A 22,875-nucleotide genomic window follows, 5' to 3' on the forward strand; every position below is an offset into this window, starting at 1 on the left:
GAAGTATTAAACGCTGCCTGATTGCAGCACGTCCCGGCTCGCTCCAGTAACTGTACAGCCTCCGCGTTCTGATTAAGACATTTTGTCATATTAAACCAAACTGCTCTGGTCTGGTTTTTAATATGCAGCAAGTTCAGCCAGTTTGTCACTTCAGCATTCCGCCAGACTGAACTGTCCTCAAGCAGCTTCATTTTCACATCCTAAAAAGCAGTATTTCACCCAGACCTGGCCTGTTTTTTGTAATTTCCCGAGAAATTAAGGGGATAAAATGTCTGGAGTTGCGTCCAAGTGTTGAATTAGCATTTGGTAGCTGTTCATTGGAGCTTTTACCATGTGATCTAAACAGGTGTTGATACAAGTGAAGGAGGTTTAATCTTTACTTAATCACATTTTACCTTCATATTATTTTATCTTCATCTTATTTTAATTTTATCTTTGTTTTATTTTAGCTTAACTTAATCTTGTCTTAATCATATTTTATCTTAACTTAATCTGAACTTATTTCCATCTTAATTGAATGTTTTTTTATCTTAATCTTATCTTCATTTCATCTTTGTTTTATTTGACTTTATTTAATCTAATCTTAAGTTAATCTTCTTTTTGCTTAATCTTATCTTAATATACAAGAAATGCAACTGTATATAATATACTATTAGCTTCATGTGTCACATAAAAGTGAACTCTTAGTCGTTCATTTTTATCATTTTTAAATTCCTTTTATTATCTTGTCACAGAAATTGTCATAATTGTTGACATACATGTGCATCAGTGAACTCTTCTTCCCCTTTAATATTTACTTTGATGCATTCTCACTCCTAAACCAGATAAATATGTAAAACCAGCCTCAGGTCTCCCTTTTCATTCTCATCTCACTTTTTTCCCTCCCCACCTCTCTTCTCTACTGCCGGCTGTAAAGCAGCACTGACAGCTCTGATGTCAGCCGCACTTTGTCTCCAGTCAGTACGAGTCGATTGATTAATGACTCCCAAATCCTCTCCCCCTCAACTTATAGCTACCTGCACTCCTATACAGTCGCCTTGAAGTTCTGTTATCGCGTCTGTTGTCGCCATAACGCCGCATATGGAGACATTTCTTCTGTGAACTGGAGGTGGAGGGAGAAAGGAAAGAAGACAAAGCAGTAAGTGAGAGATGGGTAGAGTTAAAAGAGTGAGGGAAGGAGAATAAGAAGCTAAAAATACCCAACTTTAAGTCGAGCTGCTGTATTGTGTGCAACGCTTCAGTGGATCTCTGCTCTAAGTGCACCTGTCACTTTAGTGTTCAGGGCTTCTTCAGACACAATCATGTACGTTTATATACAGTATGTGGCCCAGCTTGTGGATTATATCATAGTATGCTTTCCAGAGAGACGTTTTCTTCTGAGTCTTAATTGAAATTTCACTAATTCCTGCAGGACCTTACAGGAAATCCTTGTTAAAGTCAGTTTTGCGTTTGACTTAAAGCTCCTTTTGTCCTGAGAATGTTGAATAATATTAACTTAAGTGTAGAGTTTTAGTCTATTCCCATTTTAGGGGAAAAATAAGTTCTCACATTAAATTTACCATTCATTATCCTAAACATAAAGTCATGAGTCGTTTACCCTTTTAAATTAGAAATGCTTTTATATTGGCAAGTATTACCGTTTCCCAGGGACGGCTGGTATAAATGGGCTAACAGGGCTAAGCCCTCCCAGGCCAGCACAAAAAAGATGGGAAAATTGTTTTTTAAATAACTTACAACAGATTGTTTTAAGTTTAGGTGAAAACAAAGGTAGCAACAGCACCAATCAGTCAAAAGAAAAACATAGAATATCTCTAAATGGGCGTATTTTTTACAGCCCCAGCAGATACGTCCGCTTTCATTCATTTCGTTCTTGTAAGTGATTGACAGGTGTCATGTCCCTCCCCCGTGATTTACTGATCATTTGGGCTAACTTCAGGCAGCCCACAGGCCACTGACTTTTGACCAATAGCAGCGAGTTAACACAGCGGTGGCTTTCATTCATCTCGTTCTTGCAAGTGATTGACAGGTGTCATGTCCCACCCCCGTGATTTAGTGATCATTTGGGCTAACTTTGGTCAGCCCACAGGCCTTTGACGCAGCAAGAAAAGGTTAAGCTATGGCGGGCGTTAGCATGAACAAGGTGGATTATTTGCTTTCATGTCCATTTTCTTTAAAGCTGCTGTCCGGAGTTTCCGTTTGTTTTCAATTTATGTATCATTTTTCAACAAAGCTTAAATGTGTTAGTCTAGTTCGATACTATAATATAAAGTTAGTATAACGCGATATGAAAATTTATTCCTGAGCTCCGCCTTCCTCTCATAGACCCCCATGTTATTCCAAAAAGCGCCGGTCGCTGCCGACCAATCAAGTTCGAGCTTCAGCTTTGTCATGCTGTCAATCAACAGTTACGCGCACAGCAAGCAAGCCCATGCAGAGGTGGGCGAGCTACGCAACCGCGCGCACATTTGTTTTGCTTGTGGAGGAGAGAGCATCAGGGCTCAGCAACTTCCAGAAAAGTTACCAATCCCACGGCTTGTCAGGCCAAGAGACTGCAGGACATTTTTTGGCTCGGGGTGCTCGCGTCGCTCCCCGACCACGGCCTCCATAGCCCGCCTGACGGCTTCGTTTAGATGCCCGACCTCTGGAGGAAGATGTTGGGGCGTCTGGGACATACTCTTCGTCAGAGGAGTCATGCAATTCTGAACTCTAGATAGAAATAAATAAACAATGTAACACATATACACGCGTAAATGCACTAAGTTTGATAAACAACGTCATCGAGAGGGATACACGAGTGTAATCACATATTGAAACTTTACTGGTTCGTCCTAGCAGATTCATGTTATTTTGGTATTAGGACAAGTTAGACTCAATACAGCATTCTAACGTAATTCCTTTATTATTTACTAAATGTACTAAATGTAGAGGAGTGGAAAACAGCAAAACAGGCAAGATGCTGCAGCACTCCGGGCACCACTCTCATGTACTGCGCGCGTGCACAAATAAAGGGGCGAAATCAGAGGGAGGGAGGGACCAACAGTGTTTCGGGAGACGCTGTGATTCAAACTCCGGACAGCAGCTTTAATGTCTTTGGAGGAAAAGCTGGAAGTTAAGAGACTGGGATCACATCGGCCGTCGATGTGAGCTTCTTGTCAAATAAGGTAGGCCCATGTTGACCTGTTAAAGGACTGTGACACCTTGTTTTTGCTGAGGTGATCTGTTGTACTGAAGGCGTGTTTTGCACTACATGTCGCCAAACAGTCGTTGCAATTGGAACACGTTTTGTAGTGGTGTGTGTGTGTGAGTGAGAATGTTGATGTAGAACACTAAAAAAGCATAGTGTACCTGTAATTGATGTAACTGTGTGTATCATAGGTGATGTTGCTTTTGCAGCTGTGTTAACCATTTAATCGGTATTATGCATCTGTTAGCCCACCCAACAAATTTCACCACCAGCCGCCACTGCCGTTTCCCCAAAAGGCAAACATACAAATTCTTGACAGGAGACTCAAGCTTTACACAGTAGGATGCTCCATAAATGACAAACACTCCGTTTTCCATTAGGCAAAAGATAATGTTTGACTTCATTGCACCGTTTTCTTCTATCTCTAACAGTCGAGTATCGACCAGATAACAAATATTAAACCAAAACAAACCAAGACTGTGTTTTGTAGACTTATAAAAATAAATGCGATACCGTAGTGTTGAGATGATTGAGAAAAATTCTGCACTAGCAAGTATGGTCCTAAGATTTAATAAAAGCTAAAGAAAAAAATATCTCGGTTGCTAAGTTAACTACACATTCCTTTCACCTGCATTTCTTGATTTATTAGACAACTTCGCTGCAAGTTTCGCTGCACTAAAGGCTGCATGCATTCAGGAACTTGTAGGAAATGCATGTCAAAGTGAAGCATTGCATTTGACTTCAACCATCGCTTATCCTCAGAGTCAATTGTCTGTCAGCAGTTGGGGACAAACTGAAATCTCTGGAATAATTAAATGATAAGTTTAATCTTTATTTTGTATGTTAAGAGCCAAACAGAGTGGTCAACATTAACCTAAGCTTTGGCAGGATCCAATTCAACGCTTTGATACAATGGATAAATAACACACAGTGGATGTGCTTCTCGTAAAGGGGGCTTTTTTAAACTGTAAACTACCGTCTGTTCGTCCATTTTCTTTCATTTATCTGAAGTTGGGTCTCAGAGGTAGCAGCCTATGCAGGGCATTCCAGATTTTCCCCTCTGCATCAGGGTTTTCTAGTTCCTCCTGGGGGACCCTGAGGCGTTTCAAGGCCAGATGAGATATGTAATCTTTCTAGTGAATTGTGGGACAACTGGGGTTTCTTATCTAGTGTTTAGAAAACCTCCAAAAGAAGCCATCTAGGAGATATCCTGATCAGGTGCCCAAACCGTCTCAACTGGCTCCTTTTGATCCGAAAGAGCCCCGAATCTACTCCAGGCTCTCTCCACATGTCCAAGCTCCTCATCAGTTTTCTAAGACTGAACCCAGACACCCTACGGAGACTTATTTTGGCTGTTGTTTCAACATATTTACCTTGAAGTTTTTCCTCAAAACTCAGGACCACTGATGAGGGTTGTAACGTGTACCAAATGGTAAATTAGATTTTTGTGAATTAGCAGTCCACTACACTGTCTACATTACTGCTAATGATGCATCAATCCGTCTGTCCATATCATGCTTTATTTTTCCATCACTCATGAACAAGATCCTAAGATACTAAGCTTCTTTTTCAACCCCCAACCCAGACAGTTTCCAACCAAAAACCATGACCTCAGAACTGTAGGTGGTCAATCTCATCCCGGTTGCTTCATACTTGACTGCAAACTAGTCTCAATTTGTGCTAAAGGTCGCAGCATGATGAAACGAACAAAATCACATCATCTGCAAAGAGGAGGGATGTGACTATGAGGTTCTCGGTCTAGCCTGGTTTCGTCTCGAGATCTTGTCCATGAACGTCACCAACAGAATCAGTGGCGAGTGCAGGTTTCTAAGCAACTGTAGTAAATTTACAATGTGTTTTTTGGAAATAACATTATTATAGGCAGTGACACTGGGTAATATCCCCTGAAACCATAAACACCTTTTCATTTCATCAAGATTTTTTTTCTTCAAGTACGTTTGGAAGGGGACTTCATATGACACCAAGCATAGTTGGTCTTGATAAGAGTCGAGTCTCATAGCTTTTGTATTTGCGTAAAATATTTCCATCTTTCTGCTATTCCTTACTATTTGAGAAATTAAAATGATGCATTATGCACAGTTACCTGTGTAACGATTTAATCAGGACTTGTTAAATACATTTTTTTGGACTATATGTTTAAAATTTATTTTGCATTATACAATACAACAGACAACAAAAAAATCATGGCTCTTGACCCTAAATGGCATTTATTTAACATTAACGAGTAAGAACTTTTTATTTTTTGCAAAGCTTTGTATTATTTAGGTTCTTTACATAGACATTGAGGGCTGCACAGTGGAGTAGTGGTTAGCACTTTCACCTTGCAGCAAGAAGATCTCCAGTTCAAATCTCAGCCTGGGCCTGGGATCTTTCTACATGGAGTTTGCATGTTCTCTCTGTGCATGCGTGGGTTTTCTCCGTTTTCTCACAGTCCAAAAATATGCTGAGGTTAATTGATTACTCTAAATTGCCTGTAGGTGTGAATGTGAGTGTGATTGTTTGTCTGTGTATGTAGCCCTGAGACAGAATGGTGACATGTCCAGGGTGTCCCCTGCCTTCACCCGAGTCAGCTGGGATAGACTCTAGTACCCCCCACGACCCCAGTGAGGATAAAGCGGCGTATAGAGAATGGATGGATGGATGGACATAGACATTGAAACTGTTCATATTTAGTGGTTCAAGCCCTGTTTACAATTGTGTACAAACTATTGTTCGCATCTCTAAATAGACTAAAAAGAGGTTAAATTCAAAGTAAGAGAATTATATTTGAAATAAATCCCTTGCTCTTTATTAAAAAATGTAATTAGTTTATTAATAATTATCAACAACTTATCCAACCCTGCTTTTACTGTACCTATGGATAAGTAGTACAAGTTTTTATAACTCTGTCTCTTTTCTCTATATTGTACTGAATTTTTTTTAATGCTGTCAAAAATACACCAGAGGACAGAGTTAATATATTTCTTGCATTTATTTGAGTAAATCCAGCTGTGCCCAACTCTGTGCTGCTGTAATGGAGAGAAAAGGAGGCAGACATATGTTTTCCAGTCTGCTGTGACAGATGTCTGTAGAAATGCAAAACACACTAACTGCTAATTTATACCAGTAGGATATAATAAATTTCTTTATATGAATATAAATTATCTCATTAACTGCATCTGACGTCCTAAAGAGCCACTTACATGTTACTTATTCTTATCTACTGCCAGAGTATCAGTGGGAGCGCCATCAGCATGAAATGTCAAATGTTCCGAACCGCTGGGAAGATGCATTTATCTGTGACAGGACGTCTCTGGTGCTGATAAAGCTGGAAATGGGCTCTGAGTGGGTGGCAGTGACTGAGTGGGCCTGTGCAGAAGAAAGACGACGACCTTTTACTTCTTCTTGTTAATGTACACACAGTAGATGTCGGCTTGCTGCTCTGTTTGGTGTAATTCAACTCCATTATTATTATTTTGCATCCTAAACAGCAGCTGTCTGGCAGCTTCTTCCAGCGGAGCACAATCTTCTTCTGTGGAGAAAGAGGTGATCTTACATAAATATAGTCTTAGAAAGAAGGCTATTTAGTATAAGAGAAGGATTAATACCTACATCCCACACTGTTTGACTGACAACTCATCTGTGGGCAGAACAATGCTGTAATCTCACAGCAGTGACTGATTAGTTCCTCAACACAATGTTAGCAAACCTTTGTTTGTCCTGCTTTTGTCCTCTCATGGGCTGTGCCTTCCCTCTTAGCTGTTTCTGGCTTTGAGTCAAGCTTGAATATCTTATTTTTTTTGGCGTTTTGGACATGGAAGTCCATTCAGAATTTATCAGCATCCAAGGAACCCTCCAAGCTTAAACCTGCCGTCATTCAACATTCAGATAATATTCGGCAAAGCCGAGCAAGTTTCCTTCAATGCCTATAAAGTTTGAGGTCGAACAGGATTGCTTGTGGAAAACGAGATGACAAGGAACAACACATATATGATTCCTGTGTGCTGTATTCATAAGTCGGAGGAATCTACAAGCAATTCTACAAGTTGCGTGCGGCTAATACTCTAACTTTTTTAAGTAACCCAATGCAAACAAAATTGTTGTAATCTTGGTGACTTGTGATTACGTCTTGCAGGGAAAAAGTCAGAATGGCAGGCAATATTATAGTTTTTTCAGGTGTTTTTGTTGTATGTGTCTGTTATGTCTAATATCCTGGTTTATATTTGGAAACGACTAATTATTTACAGATGGGTTTTGTATGTACACTCATCGGCTATATTATTAGGTACACCTGTTCAATTTCTTGTTAACACAAATAGGTAATCAGCCAATCGCATGGCTACAACTCAATGCATTTAGATATATAGACATGGTCAAGACAACTTGCTGGAGTTCAAACTGAGCATCAGAATACAGAAGAAAAAGGATTTAAGGGACTTTGAACGTGGCATGGTTGTTGGTGCCAGACGGGCTGGTCTGAGTATTTTAGAAACTGCCGATGTACTGAGATTCTCATGCCAAACATCTCTAGGATTTACAGAGAACGGTCCGGAAAAGAGAGCATATCCAGTGAACAGCAGTTGTGTGGACCAAAATGCCTTGTTGGTGTGAGAGGTCAGAGGAGAATGGGTGGACTGGTTGGAGGTGATAGAAAGGCGACAGTAACTCAAATAACCACTGGTTACAACTAAGGAGTGCAGAATACCATCTCTGAACACACAACACATCCAGCCTTGAAGAAGATGGGCTACAGAAGAAGACCACACCGGGTGCCACTTCTGTCATGAACCTGACAGAAGAATGGAAAAACGTTACCTGGTCTGATGAGTCTCCATTGCAGTAAACAACATGAAAACATGGATCCATACTGCCTTGTATCAGCAGATCAGGCAGCTGGTGGTGGTGTAATGGTGTGGGGGATATTTTCTTGCCACACTTTGGGCCCCTTAGTAACAATTGAGCTTCGTTTGAATGTCACAGCCTACCTGAGTATTGTTGCTAACCATGCCCATCCCCTTAATGACCACAGTGGACCATCTTCTGATGGCTACTTCCAGCAGGATAATGCTCCATGTGACAAAGCTCAAATCTTCTCAGACTCGTTTCTTGAGCATGACAGTGAGTTCACTGTACTCCAGTGACCTCGATAGTCACCAGATCTTAATCAAATAGAACCTTTAGGATGTGATGGAACAGGAGATTGGCATCATGGATGTGCAGCCGACAATCTGCAGCAACTGTGTGATGCTATCATGTCAATGTGGACCAAATCTCTGAAGAATGTTTCCACCACTTTGTTAAAAGTATGCCACCAAGAATTAAGACAGTTCTGAAGGCAAAAGGGGTCCAAACTTTTACTAACAAGGTGTACCTAATAAAGTGGCCAATGAGTGTATATCCCATGAGCGTAATCATTAAAATATAACCCCTATGAATTCAACCAAGTCAGTTTGATGCATCCGTAACAGCTTAGTCACAATGGAGGAGCTGGAATCCCTTTTTGTTCAGATGAAAACTACTTTATGTGAGTTGAATTGTTTTTTTCAAGCTTATAAACTGGTTAAAAAAAGCTGGTTTGGTATGAATGTCGGGTGCTGAGAAGGGAAAATAACGCTAAGACATAGTGATAATTGCAAAAAATTGCGTTATGACATTTATACCCAGAAAAAAAGCAGCTGTAGCAGTAAATAAACTTGGCAGTTCAACTAGCAATGCAAGCTCCTGTAGCTTGATGTTTGACACACAACTGACATTTCTTGGTTCCACGTGGTTCTTGGTTCTCAAGGAATTGTAGTGAGGGGGTTAGAAGCTGAGTGGTCTAACCCACAAAAAAATCTGAACCGAGTTTTGTATCATTTCTGTATTATTTTATGATTTAGATTATGGCCGTTTTTTGTGGAATATTTTCATCTGTGTGTAATAATGAACCCGGAAATGTGAGTCGTGCTGTGTACGTTGAAGCCGTGTATAGAGAACGGATGGATGGATATTCGTTGTTTGTCGGACAAATGTATTTATATTACCCGCTGTGGTAATCACATCTGAAAGTGGTTTATACCGACAGATTCGTGAGACTCCAAGCTTTCCATCGGTGTATAATGTTTCTATCATCGAGTTGGCAGTGTCGTTCTATTTCGAAAAATGCTTGTGCAGATATCAAAACGGTGGATGCACCCTGCAGTTTTAAGTGTGAAAGCCAAATATATCACATATTGACATCTACACCTTTGCTTTTGGACATTCAGAAACAACTTCCAGCTTTGGCCATGTCTTTTAGTCATGTCCAAAAAGTTTCTTGGCTGTCCAGCTGAACTAGTATCACTTGCTTCTACTGTTAGACATTTCACTGGTGTAAACTGTGTCCAATAAAAGATGAACAGAAGAGAACAAGACCGAACAAACATTTGAACTTTATCCGCTCAATTAGCAAGACGGCGAAACAACTGCGCACCATTTTCGATGATTCATGTCAACACATTTTAAGTACAAGCTGACACAGAATGGAAAGTTAAATTAGGTGAAAGTGGAATAACTCAAATCAGGTTTAATTGAGTAGAGAGTCAATAGAGACTCCCCCTACCCTTCAAACCCGCTGCTACATTCGAAAGCCATAATTCTTCACACACTACTATAATTGACCAGGCCACTTATTTTCTAAGTCCATGGAAATGACCAGTGGGCTTTTATCTCCAACTGTCTCCATGGCTCCAGACCGTGGTTTAGTTGTGGGGGGGGTGTGTGTATGTGTGTGTGTGTGTGTGTGTGTGTGTGTGTTTAGGGTGGAGGGAGGAAGCTCCTAATTGACTAGCTGTTAAAGCTTTTAATGAAGAGTGGCCAGCCTGCTCTCCAATTAGCTGTAAGGGGGCCATCAGGGGAAGAAAAGAGGCCAGCAGCTCGGAGGGGGTGGGAAGGAGAAGACGGAGAGGGTGAAGAGTGGGATGGATCCGAGGGAGGAAACAGAGGGCCACGGAGGTGATAAGAGGCAACCGACTGAAGTGGGGTAAATGAGAGGGAAAGATGATGTTTTCAGTGCCGCTTCAGAAACTTTTTAATCGTCTGAACACTCACATAAAATCACCAACAAAAATGGTGAGGGTGGATTTTATAGTTTTTAACAGCACAGAAGCTGATGAATACTTGACATTAGGATATTGTGAACACAAGCTGAGAGACTCTACATGTTTACTGTACATACATAAGAGCATCACAGGGGGGGGGGAAAGGTTTTTTTCTGCATGAGCGGACATGTTGGACACAGCGCCATGATGAGCTGCAAATTATGGTACAGAAAAATACATGCACACAGAGGAGGATCATGAAATAGCAGAACAACACGTACAGATGGGTGTCAGATTAAAGGAAAACTCTGAACCTGTGATCTGGTGGCTCCATTATTTCCTCTTAGAGAGAAGGGTTGCTGCAAATCAATGCAAAGTTGTTGCGAGTGTCCAGGATGGCAGTTCCCCCATTCATAGGACCCAAGGGTTAACGTAATGGTTAGTAAGTATGAAAATAATGTGAATTGTATTCTATTGCCTTCACAGTCACCAATTCTATGGGGGATTTTGGACTTATTTGTTGGACTGGTGGTATACATTTAGTGTATATTAGTATGTGAATTTCAATTTTGTCATCTCCCCCAAGACACTGCCACAAACGTCCACTTGCGGACCAAAGTTTGTCTTTCCATGCTGCAACTACACTACAACTTTAACAGGTTGTAGAGAGAGTGAGTCACTAGATGAAATCTGACTTTGAATCAAAGTGGTGATTGTTCTAGACTTGCTCGGTTATTATTTCCACCAAAAGGCACTTTTTTTTAGTTTCACAACCTAATCATGAGTTAGTTTTGTGTGCATCAAACATGACTGAAATGAAGGATTGTTTAAAAATGGCCACTGCCGTTCTGGTTAGAGTACGCACACATATTATGTGTATTACACACCAGTACACACAATTTAAACTTGTATTGCCACCTTTTTGCTAAATGCAGGACTGCAGATTTTATTATTTTTATTAAAATTTATTTTCTTTTTTTTTTGTATTAACTTCAATGTAAGGACACTTTAAACGCGGCTTTGGAGTTGCTAAAATCTAATGACGCTGCCATTGAAAAATCGCCTTCATGTCCAAGCTTTTTATTTGATGACTCGCATGTATTATGTTGCTCCACCAGAAAGCGTTCTCGATCATATCTGCCATTCATCGTGCTTTAGAACTATGTATTTGACAATATTTGAGAACTTAAGGCATGAGCATGACATCTACCAAACTGCGACATTAGCGGTTTTGATTTTACCATGTAACTCCACATATAAGGATGCTGCTGCCTCAACTACCCGTTTTTAGATTTCTACTGAGTGAGTACACCTGAGCTGTAGAAAGTGTTGCTTCAGCAAGATGAATTATGTGATCATTTGTTTATATTTGCCTGAACGTTAAATATGCAAGAGTTTGTAGATAGTACTTACTGCATGTTTGCAACCAAGTCTTCAAAGGGGAACCCCCACAGACTACAAAAGTACTATAACAACAACAACTAGGCACAGCAGAGGGAATTATCACTTCCATGTAAACATGTATATTTTGATGGACGTCACCCGTTGGTTTTCTGATCGGCAGTTTTGAAGCTTCAGTGCAAGTTGACCCAGCAAGCTTTCCAGTTGAGTAAGATTCAAAAACAATACAACTATATAGGAAATACAAGGTAAAAAAACATAAATCATTACAGCAACTAAGACATATGACCAAGGTAGGAATAGATGAAAGGGGGTCATACATAAAGGTAAAGTTTACATAATGGCAAACATATGAAGCAAAAAAAATGTGGTATGTAATGTCTATACTGTCTCTAAATCAGTCCTAGTTTGGATTTTCTGTACAGTTACACTGATATGCTGTCGACCAACAGAGCTTAAATACATAGTTTCTCAATCAAACTACTTAGTGTTATGAGAAGCCAGTATTAGTTTGGCTTTTTTGTTCATGGAAATCAATCCAGTGCTTTATATTGATTGATAATGTGCAGTATTCATGTATAACTTTGTATATTGCACCAATTCTCCACCACCAATTAATACTGTTGCAATAAAGGCGTCCTTCTGTCTTGGTTTAAGGATTTCAGTTTGATTATTTAATACACACTTGCATAATGTGAGCCTCAATCACTCTATTATGTTTTGCAGTTAAAGTGAAATATTAAAAAGCCATCAAAGCAAATGACCGACGAGCTCTGCTGCTTCACCGGAGTTCTTTCTTGCGACAAAGCAAACATTATGTACCAAAGTGAAATACTGCTTGTTAGACGTAAGCTAATTAGGAGGAACCCTGTGTGGATGGGCATCTTAAAATCACACTGGAATAAGAGCCAATTAAACAGAGCACCTCAAAGGAGCTGGCTTCCCATTCGTCCATTCCTTTACTGTCTTTGAACGGGCCAAGTTCCTTCTGATAAACACATATAATTGCCTATTTATCAGCGTCTTTCAAACTCCCACTTTACATAAAATATTCATGATGAAACAACGAAAAGTGAGAAGGAAAGAGCAAAGACAACCTGACATTGGGTGGTGTGATTCTATATGTTTACTGTGCAGGACCTGCTCAGTGTAGCTGTGCTTTTATTATCAGCCAAACATGAGGCTTCAGGAGTCACAGCACCGTACATCACCATCTGTGGCTCCTCCATACGCTACTGTATTATTGAGGATGATGTAAATGATTTAACTAACACGGTGTGATGGCTGAAAGAGGCAAAGGACGACTATATATTCATGGGTGAGCTGATGATTCTGACATGTAACAGACATGAATATTGCAGCTTTCCAGAGGTGCTGAGAGAAAGTGCATCATCTGGTAAAATTGCAATTGTGCGTATAGCCTCAGTATGTGCTTCTCACAGAACAGAGATCAATGATGATGCAATGTTGCATCAGCTGTTACTTCCAGCTGTGTGAGATCAGTCTGCAAGAGCTGCAGTCTTTCTCTGCTTTTGTCAGGATGAACCCTGGTGAAGTTCCCTTTTGGTTTTCCATTTGAAGTCTTTGTCATATTCACCAAAACTGTTATTTAATGGTTGCAAATGCCTTTTTTTTTAATATTTTGAGAGCATTGGACAAATATTAGTGTGCTTAGCCGTAATACCGTGAACCCCAAGCAGTTTCTGGGTGTCTTGTTGCGCATTTTTACTCACTATGGACTCATTTTTTGCTGCAAGATAAAGTCCTGCACCTCTGTGGAAACAACAAATCCATGGCTAGAAGGAGACAGAACTCAGAAATAGCATATGTGTAACATATTAACACTATCGTGCCATAAATCTTAAAAGAAAGGAAAAAAATCCATTAACATATTGTATCTTTTTCCCTATAAAGTGTCCATATGTTTACCAGTACTGGAAAACAGGATGACTCTGCATATGATAGATATTTTACTGCTTACATTTTTAATTTGTTTACATACTTGTATCCAGTTTGCTCTGTCTGCAGTTGGGTTTGGAAAATCTGATGTTTAATATGTGTAAGATACTTTTGGATAAAAGTAATCCAGGTGCGTCTGATCTGATCACGAAGCAGAAACCGGTAATGCAGGTTAAAGTGAATTCAGACTGTTTCAATCAGAGCGTTTACAATGAGTGTGTTCATGTTACAGGTGCAGTGGAGGTGAGGAAAGAAGGTCTGGAGGCTCAAATCAACCGTCTGGCTGAACTGATCGGACGACTGGAGAATAAGGTAAAGAACATAAACACATACACACATTCAAGCTTGTTTTGGCCATTTAAGAAGAGATTGCATTGATTAACATCTTCCTGATTAACATGAATTCCTTGGGGGATTATTGGAGCTAAAACTGCTACAATCCTCACCCCAACCCTTGATCAAAGCTCAAGCCTTAAAGGATAATCCCCGCAGTGTTCAGTGTTTTTCTTACTGTCAGCAAATACTGCAACAAGATCTGTCTTATCTCCGAAAACTATTAAAAAACACATCAGTAAACCTCACTGTTACACTGTATATGTCCTTCATTACCATAAACTTGGGTCTTGTAGTGGATTTTGAGTCAATCTCAACTTTTACCACACTGCTGCAGAAAATACTCTCTAAAGCACATACACTGTAATAATCTGCAGATAAAAATAGTCCCTACTAAATGCACATTTTCCTCCTGAATGTGTAACTTTGGCTAAAAACTACAATGTCCACATATTTCTACTAGTTAATAAGTCTTGTCTAAGTGTCACTAGTTTAGAAATTCACATTTGCAGTTAGAACAAGCGTGACGTTGGTGATTTCGAACCATTTTAGGTTGTGACCCTTAAATGTGAAGCACCCTTATTTAAAGGTTACAGTTTCCAGAACTGAGTGCTCTCATTTGATTTAATTATTTTTCGAGATCCTGAAGAGGAAAATGTGATCTAATTTATTCATCATGTCATGACATTTGAGAGGTCATGAGATAATGGACCAACAGCCAAGTTGGTTGAACCAAGTTTTGTAGAGGTTTGCCCCATCATGTGACTGTGTGAATGGAGGAAAGATGAGTTCTTTACCTTGTTAACAAATCCATATGGTGTTTTTATGTGCTAGATGACACTTGATGAGGGGAAAAAAGCAATCAAAATCATGTCTTGAGTGTTTCAGTAATGCACCGTATTGATGACATTCTTAAAAACACAGATTCAGACTTTCAGGGTTTCATATCTGACAAATCTAAAGAACCAGCCCCATCAGCTAGCAGGTGGGACTTTCTGTATCATTGTGCTTCTTCAGAATCAGTTTCCTGACATGTATGACTGGATTACTCCAACAAAACAACTTGACATTGTGTAGCAGAGAATGGTTTGACGGTGTGCAGTGTTGCAAGTAGGGACAATCAGTCTAATCAATGAATATCAGTATTTGCTGCCAACAATGAGTAATGTTGCGCACAGACAGACAAATGTGTGCCGATGGTCACATGACTCCACTGCGTTCCTTAGCAGAGTAGTAAATAGTAAAGCAATAATTAATTAAAATATGGCACAAACTGGACGCAGTGGACATTTGCCTTGTGCAAATGTTAATGATTTAGACAACTGACACATGATTTGGGCCTCAAAAGCAGCTCTGTTTCACATTATTGGGATGTAGGAACACTATAGGTCATTAAGCATCTCAAATGTCTTTGTCATGGCGGCCATTTACTAGATAAACCCCTACAATGCTCACTGCTTGCCATCTCCAAACTGCCTGTTGTCACCACCTCCTCTGATCATTACACTATCAAACAGTAAGAGGCTCCACCTGGTGCAGCATTCAGGTACTACAGCTAATCTACAATGCAGTGTCTGACTTGCATTCAGAAAACATAATTTTTTTTTGCTATCTTTTGAAACTTGTGGAACCTCACCAACCCTCTCCACACTACATTGCAGTACTACAGAGCCTACATGAAGGTGCACAACCACCTTCGTAATGTGAAGTAACAACTTGGATGCAGAAATGCCATTTTCAAACATTTACACTGGATTGATATCAATAACTTTATTGCACTTAAAGTGTGCACTATCAAGGGAAATGGTATCAGACTGGGACTTGGGCAGTGCTCAATATTATTTGACTCTGACTGTACCAAAGGCAAAAGCGTAATTGAGAATAGCTGAGTCTTGGAAAATGCAGTTTTATAGCTGCAGTTCATATAAATGAATTAAAAAACAAACTTGTATTCTATTGCAAAGTGCACAATGAGCATCTTAATTGTCTTCATTGTTAGTTAGCATAAACCTAAAACAGCCCCAAGCTAAATTAGAAAAATGATGGCTAAATTAAAGCTTCTTACTAATTGTCTAATTAGTAATCTGTGTCAGGATTCAGTACCCTATTTAAAAATCAAAACAGTCGTGTATTGTAGCCCTTGTTGTAGGTGAGCTGGTGTGCTCCCGTTGCTGTGAGTAGGTGAGGAAAGGTGAAGGAAGAGGAAGTGATTTCACAAATAATCTGCACAAGCTAAAGGAAGAAACGGTGTAAAGTTAAATCTGAGCCATGTTTAGGCAGGAGAGGATTACTTTCATGGAAAAATACCTCAATAAATATCTCCCTTTGATACACAGATGAGTTTTCAGGGGTTTAATCAACAACCTGAGAGGAACTTCAATACATCCACAGACATCCATCATAGCTGGGTTTCCACATTTCTCTGTCTCATGGAAAACTCATCTCATGGAAAAAAGCAATTTTGTTTATCTGACCTCTCGGAGACAAATGTTTTCTTTGTATAAAAGATAGCGATAATGGAAATAGGAAACCTCATTATCATAGATCAAATGTGTCCAGCCAGACTTCTTTTCAACTGTCATATTTCAAAGAAGTGAAGAATACAGTTGTACATTAAAGAATGCTTTGTGTGGGATAAAACAGGTTCTTTACAGACAGAGAGAATGAAAGACGGAAGGGGGGGGGGGGGGGGGGGGGTTACCGAGAAGATAGGGGAGGGGAGACAAGGAGTTAATTAACACTAAGTGATGGAGAAGGAGGAGGGAGTGAACAAAGAGAGATGTCATCTTCGTATAGCTGCTCTTTGGCCTCCTCCTTCCTCCCTGCATCTGATCCAGTCCTGAACACATTGAAGCTAATGGCGCCCCAGCAGACTCAGCTGTCTTCGGCAGCCACTCCAACAGAGAGAGCTAAGAATAACTAAACACTATGTGCTTCCACGGAGGAGGAAGAGATGGAAGCAGTGGGAAGAGAGAAGGGGGATAGGAAGAAGAAATAAAACCTGAACAGACCTGTATCACAAATCCCTCTTTAGAAGCAACCTTCAGCCCCTTGAGCCTTGATTTAATACAACAACAAATTTGCCAGGTTTAAGTAGAACTGCTTTAGTGATCCCCATTTTGGCCGGAATGATTGAAATGCTTGAACAAAGGAATTGTTCAATAATCATCTGTGACCTCAAAGGCCTCCAGAGATCCCATTACTCTACCTGGACTTGTTTGCAGCAACTGTGGCACAAAAATCTCCTCACGGTTGACTAAACACAGTCAGGTCTGATTTGTACCAGTTCAGACAGCAATAAAAGCTCCTCAGAAATAATTTATGATTCTTTTTTTTTGGTGTATGAAGGTGGCCAGTTAACTGAAATCTGCGCAATGGGAGAAGCAGAGTTGACAGTGACAGTGCCCTCGTTTATCCATTCTTTTCGCACCTCATCACCAAGCTAAATCTAAAGCGATATCTGATAATCAAGAGGGCTCCCAACATTTATCCAGAAAAATAAGGTGTACCTGCCCCAGGAAATAACGATAAAGACAATGAACGAAAGAAAGGTCAATTTATGGTTTCTTCATCTACTTATTCAAATTGATGTCGGCTTTTAAAATGCACAAAAAGCAAGCACAGATCATCTGGAGATCTGAGGACTTCTTATTGTGTTTGGCACCAGCGATGGAAAACTTGTACAAGTCGAAGCTCCTCCAACATCGACGACTTTAATTACAACTGTGTTAGTAATGAATTCTAAAGGTGTGGATGGAGGAGAATCACTTGACACAGTCTCTACCTAAAACAGCATTTGTTATGAGTAGGGATCAACTAATATGGGAGTTTTGGGGCTGATACAGATGCCGATTGTTGATAGAAAGGCCAATAATTGATATTTGGATCCGATATACATTAAATATAATGTTTTACCAGAATGTGATGGCATATAACCATTCACAGCTGGGCTTATTCATTATTAAGAGTGACCATAACTCAATATGTAAAATAGAAATGGGAGTGATTAAACTGGATGCTCTCCACTGTTTATGTGGGTGCCAGTGAGATTGATCAGTTTGTCTCAGGCAGTTACGTCTGCTATTCTTCTGTATTTTCTTAATATTTCACTGTTCTATCACTTTTATCTTCCACGAAGGTCCAGATCCTAAATCATTATGAATTATTGTTTTCCAGACTCTGTTTCAGGTTAATCTGTGGCCGTCTTCTAACTTAGCTGTTAGCCGTTAGCATAGCCTTAGCCACTGTGTGAGAAGCTAATTTCCTGGTTTGTGCTTCTTGTTCATTTTTGCGGCTTGAGAGACATTTCTGAGACCACAGAGTGACAACAGACAGAAAGGGGAGGCTGCATCAGACCTGAAGTAGCACATTTAATTTATCAGTAACTGGCCAAATAAAAACAGATGATCAGAAAAACGTCAGCCACAATAATCAGCCAGGCTGGTAATCGTTCTGTCCCTAGTTTTTATCACCATTTGTATCCTGGCACATGTGCAGTTGGTCACTCGCAAACATGGACAGCATTAACTAGTCTTACCTTGAGCACACTATTAAAGCTTTTTACTGCATAAACGTAGTAAAAAGATTATTTGTGCCACAGTGAATCTTGCAAATGATTGATTTTATATCTGAGATTGATATTGAAAAAACAAAAAAAATGAAAATAGTGTGGTACCTATTGAGAGAGACTTGTGAATACATAAGTGTTTTAAACATTTGTGTTTCATAGTTAAAATAGCTTTATAGTGAATAGCAAAATTGAGGAAATAAACAGCACAACTTTTGATAAAATAACACAGGATGTAGTTTTATATGTATAGCTTTAAGGCAATGGCTTTTTCTGAATTTATGAAAACGTACTGGGGAACATGAATATAGGTTGAGAAAAAGAAGCTAGTCTTTGATATTAGAGAAGATCCTCTAATAGTTTCTTTTTTTAATCCTGCCACATCATCAGATCCTAAACACCTGAGGAGGCAAATGCATACACTGTAACTCATTAACGTTGTCATCTAAAGTGTTACCCAGGGTGGTAATGGAGAGAATCAATCACACTGACATCGAAACCCTCCGAGCCAAATGATAATATTAATACTTTTTTAATTTAATGACACCTTTCATAACACTCAGGGTCACCTTACATCACATAAAATCAGTGATAAAACCTGCATTAAGCTGCAGAGCTCAGGTTGGCATTAATTTGTAAATGTAGTCAAAGCTCGGTGGCAGGTTTAAAAAGACGGGCTTTGATTGCAGTTTTAAATTTTGCAATAGAATCCAGTGTGCGGATGTGAGGAGGGAAATGAATTTTGAAGCTTGGTTGTGGCAAAAAAAAAAAAAGACTTGATGACTGGTAGTACCAGTAGACCTGCTGATGAAGACACAGGACCACAGGAAGGAGTCCGATAGCATGCTTGGCTGTGAACCGATAGTCAATACTTCTGTTTTTCTTGGTTGAACTGTAATAATTCTGTAGCATCCAGGCATTTTACTCATGTATGTTTATATATATATATGTATATATATATATATATATATATATGTCACAGTAGAGATGGCAATTCAGTAGAATTGGCAATTCTCCTAGTAGAGATGCCAATCGCAATCTCCCCTAGGAGAGATGCCAATCGCAAAGTAGACATTGCGATTGATAACCCTAACCCTAATCCTAACCAATTCAGTAGGATTGGCAATTCTCCTAGTAGAGATGCCAATCGCAATCTCTACTAGGAGAATTGCCAATTCTACTGAATTGCCATCTCTACTGTGACATGTATATATATATATATATATATATATATATCAGCTGAAAAAGCCAACTGACCTGTCCAGTTTCATCAGGAGACACAGCAACATAGAGTTAAGTGTCATCTGCATAGTGGTGAACAAAGGTATCAAACCCTGTGAGATGCTAACCAGCTGCAAATAAACAACTTTTTCACATTTTTTTTTCATGTTTTTTGACAAATTTAGATAATGAACACAGCACAATATTATATAAATAGCTGAGAATTTACAATTTACTGGGGTGTAGTATTATTACTAGTAGTAGTTTCCCTTTTTGGTCTTCAGGAAATCTGCTCAATTCTGATCTAGGTTAATGATTTCACATAATTATAAATAAATACTTCAGTAAAAATAAAGTTATTTTAATTTCCCATACCTAAAACCCAACTGAAGAAATGAGATAATCTTACTCATCTTATTTCATATTCACTATTTGGACTTGATAGAGTTGAATGTCATCAGCATAGCGGTGAACAGAGATGTCATACCCTGCAGGGAGATGCTGACCACTTGCAAATAAACTTATTTTTCACATTTTTTTCTGACATTTTTTGACAAATGTAGAGGATGAACACAGCACACTATTATATACATAGCTGAGAATTTTCTATTTACTGGTATATAGCATTATTACTAGCAGTAGTTTTCCTTTTTGGTCTGTAAAACTCTAGAAAATATGTTCAATTCTGATCAAGATTAATGATTTCACATAATTATAAAAAAATACTTCAGTAAAAAATTTCACATAGCTAAAACCCACCAAAGAAATCAAATAGTCTAACACAGCCGATTTTATATTCAGTATTTGGACTTGGGCTTGCAATGTTGCCGAATTTTCATACAACTTTCCACAAAAGATGGTGAAAAGGTTTCTTTTAGGACAGAGAAGAAAAGAAAGTGCCCGTAAAATATCACCCTTGCATTGACAACAAAGAATAGCAGAAAATCAGTGCACATAGGGGAAAAAAATTGGGTCACCACAACTTTCATGTTGCAAAGTGTGTTTTCAGAATAATGAGAGCTGCAGAAAATAGACACATGAATAGGCAGTTTATGCTGAGTTACATTTCCAGAAGAGCAGACAGAACAGTGGAGGAATCATATCAAATCACAGCAAAATGAGTCTTTGTGTCTTTGTGTGTCTGTTTGGCTGAGTATGACCTGCGTGGATCTCACTATTAGGACCGTGCAGGTGTCTGGAAGAGGAAAATGATATTATCACACTGTGTCAGAGTGACTCATGAATTGTTTACCGAATGAGTAACACGCCAGCGACACACTGAGCGATGTTGTACCTGGTGAGATGAAAATAGTGCCTTGCGTTGGCACCACTGCTCTGTGATAACACGCTGGAAATCCTGTTGGCTGCAAAACCCTCCTCAGAGTGGCAAATTCATGCTGCTGCCGTCGCTCTGTCTCACTTACAGATTCTCCTGCTGTCGGCGGCATTCTTTGCTTACAAAATAACATTAGATTTTTGTTCTCTTTGTGCTGCAGACAAGAAAATGTGTTTCTCCCCTGGAGAACGGCGGCATGATAGGCTTTGATTGTTGCCGCACATCTGGTGGAGGTGATACGGAGGCTGAATACTGACGGGCTAAATGATACAGCTTTCTTCTTTTTCTCTCAATGAACTCAGTGCTGTCTTTGATAACTTTAATTGCGCCGTACTGTACAGAAATTGAAGGCGTGTGGGCAGCACAAAAGTGGGTCAGCTGCAAGATTTTAGGTTGGCACAAACCAAATGAAAGCTAATGTCACTCCTCGGCTGCAGGATGTGCAAATAGCAACCACTGGTCACACTTTTGCTGAAATGTGATAAGTCAGTGTCGTATTGGCACATGCTTCTCCCAAATAGCCAAAAAATTATAGTGGAAATATTAAAAGAAGTGCAAACATGAGACCAAAAGAAAGCAAAGTATAGTAACCTAGCAATCTGCAGGTCAACTGGTTGGTAGATATGATTTTCTCCAACCAAGTTGTCATTGGTTGTACAGTTGCTGATCTTATTTTTGTAAGGAAAACACACTGCTCCAACTGTTATAAAGGATTAATCTACTATTTTTCTCAGCGTGAGGAGCAAACTGCCTGTGAATACCCCTTTGAGCTGGCAACATATCAAAGATGTTGGCACATTTTGTTCAAAAAGTTGAATGACCTGGCAAACAGCAGTAGATTTTCGTATACTTAATGTTTTAAAGCATAAAAGAACCATATTTTCCAATGTTATAAATTTAGTTTTTTCATTTCTGAACAGCATCTGGCAAAAAAACTTTCCTTCAGGATTAAAAAAAAATCTTATTTGATGTTTTGTTAGCTTAGTTTAGCTTAGCTTAAGTTTGATTAGCTTAAAAGGTCCAAGATATAGCTGAGAAAGAGGAAACCACAAATGGCCTTAAAGAAATCACTAAAATTTCCAAATCTGTGCTAAAAAATTAAGATATTGATGCAAAAAGTCTCACTCAGAACAATGCAGTGCAACATCTGTTTCCTTTCACACCTTTGTTAGTGTACATTCTAGTTTCTGGCAGTTGGTCTCTGGCACTTTTATCGTAAAGTTGTGAAAGTTTGCAAACACATACTCAATATATTGTGTCTTAGCAAAGACCAAAGCACAATTTTTGACTCTATAATCACCTAATCTGACACAGGGAAGACGTTAGCTGGCAAGAGTATTGTGTAGTCTCAACCCAACATTAGTGACAACAAAAACAGAGCTAAAAAAAGAGTGAAGTCTTCAGTTCACATCTTATGTGTCAGTAAGAGAGCACATTTGCTGTCAGCCATGTTAGTGTTCAAGGCAATAATACGTCAAGACTGTATTTGCAGCTTGTTTCCATTGAATCACCAAAAAGCATCTGTTAATACAGCAGTTAATAATGCTACTCTTACTGTGTTTGACAGGTCCAACCTTGAGTAGAGGTGTAATGCGTAAACAAAAAAGTCTTTCACTGTGCAGTAAAGGAAGTGGCAGGCAGTGAGTCAAATCTTTTATGTGCTGAACAACCAACAACACGCAGCAGCTTCCATTTTCAGACCAGCTGTGGCCAATATGTCATATTGAGCTCAAATCAGTCATCCTGGAGCTGCATTCATGTTTTTGGATGTGCCACCTGCCCACTGAGCCAGACCCCACTGCCTTCACTGTCCCTG

At 39.4% G+C, this 22,875-nt stretch overlaps 1 protein-coding gene across 2 annotated transcripts in view; it reads left to right on the forward strand.

Moving 5' to 3' along the window:
* necab2 (N-terminal EF-hand calcium binding protein 2) overlaps positions 1–22,875 on the forward strand; it is a 224,470-nt gene that overhangs the window by 133,876 nt on the left and 67,719 nt on the right. For both annotated transcript variants that reach the window (XM_051951455.1, XM_051951454.1), the window contains exon 8: positions 13,835–13,914. In XM_051951455.1, the coding sequence (XP_051807415.1) occupies positions 13,835–13,914 (80 nt within the window). The remainder of the gene's footprint in view (positions 1–13,834; positions 13,915–22,875) is intronic.

This window comes from Acanthochromis polyacanthus, chromosome 8 (assembly GCF_021347895.1).
Source record: "Acanthochromis polyacanthus isolate Apoly-LR-REF ecotype Palm Island chromosome 8, KAUST_Apoly_ChrSc, whole genome shotgun sequence".
Classification (NCBI taxonomy): domain Eukaryota; kingdom Metazoa; phylum Chordata; class Actinopteri; family Pomacentridae; genus Acanthochromis; species Acanthochromis polyacanthus.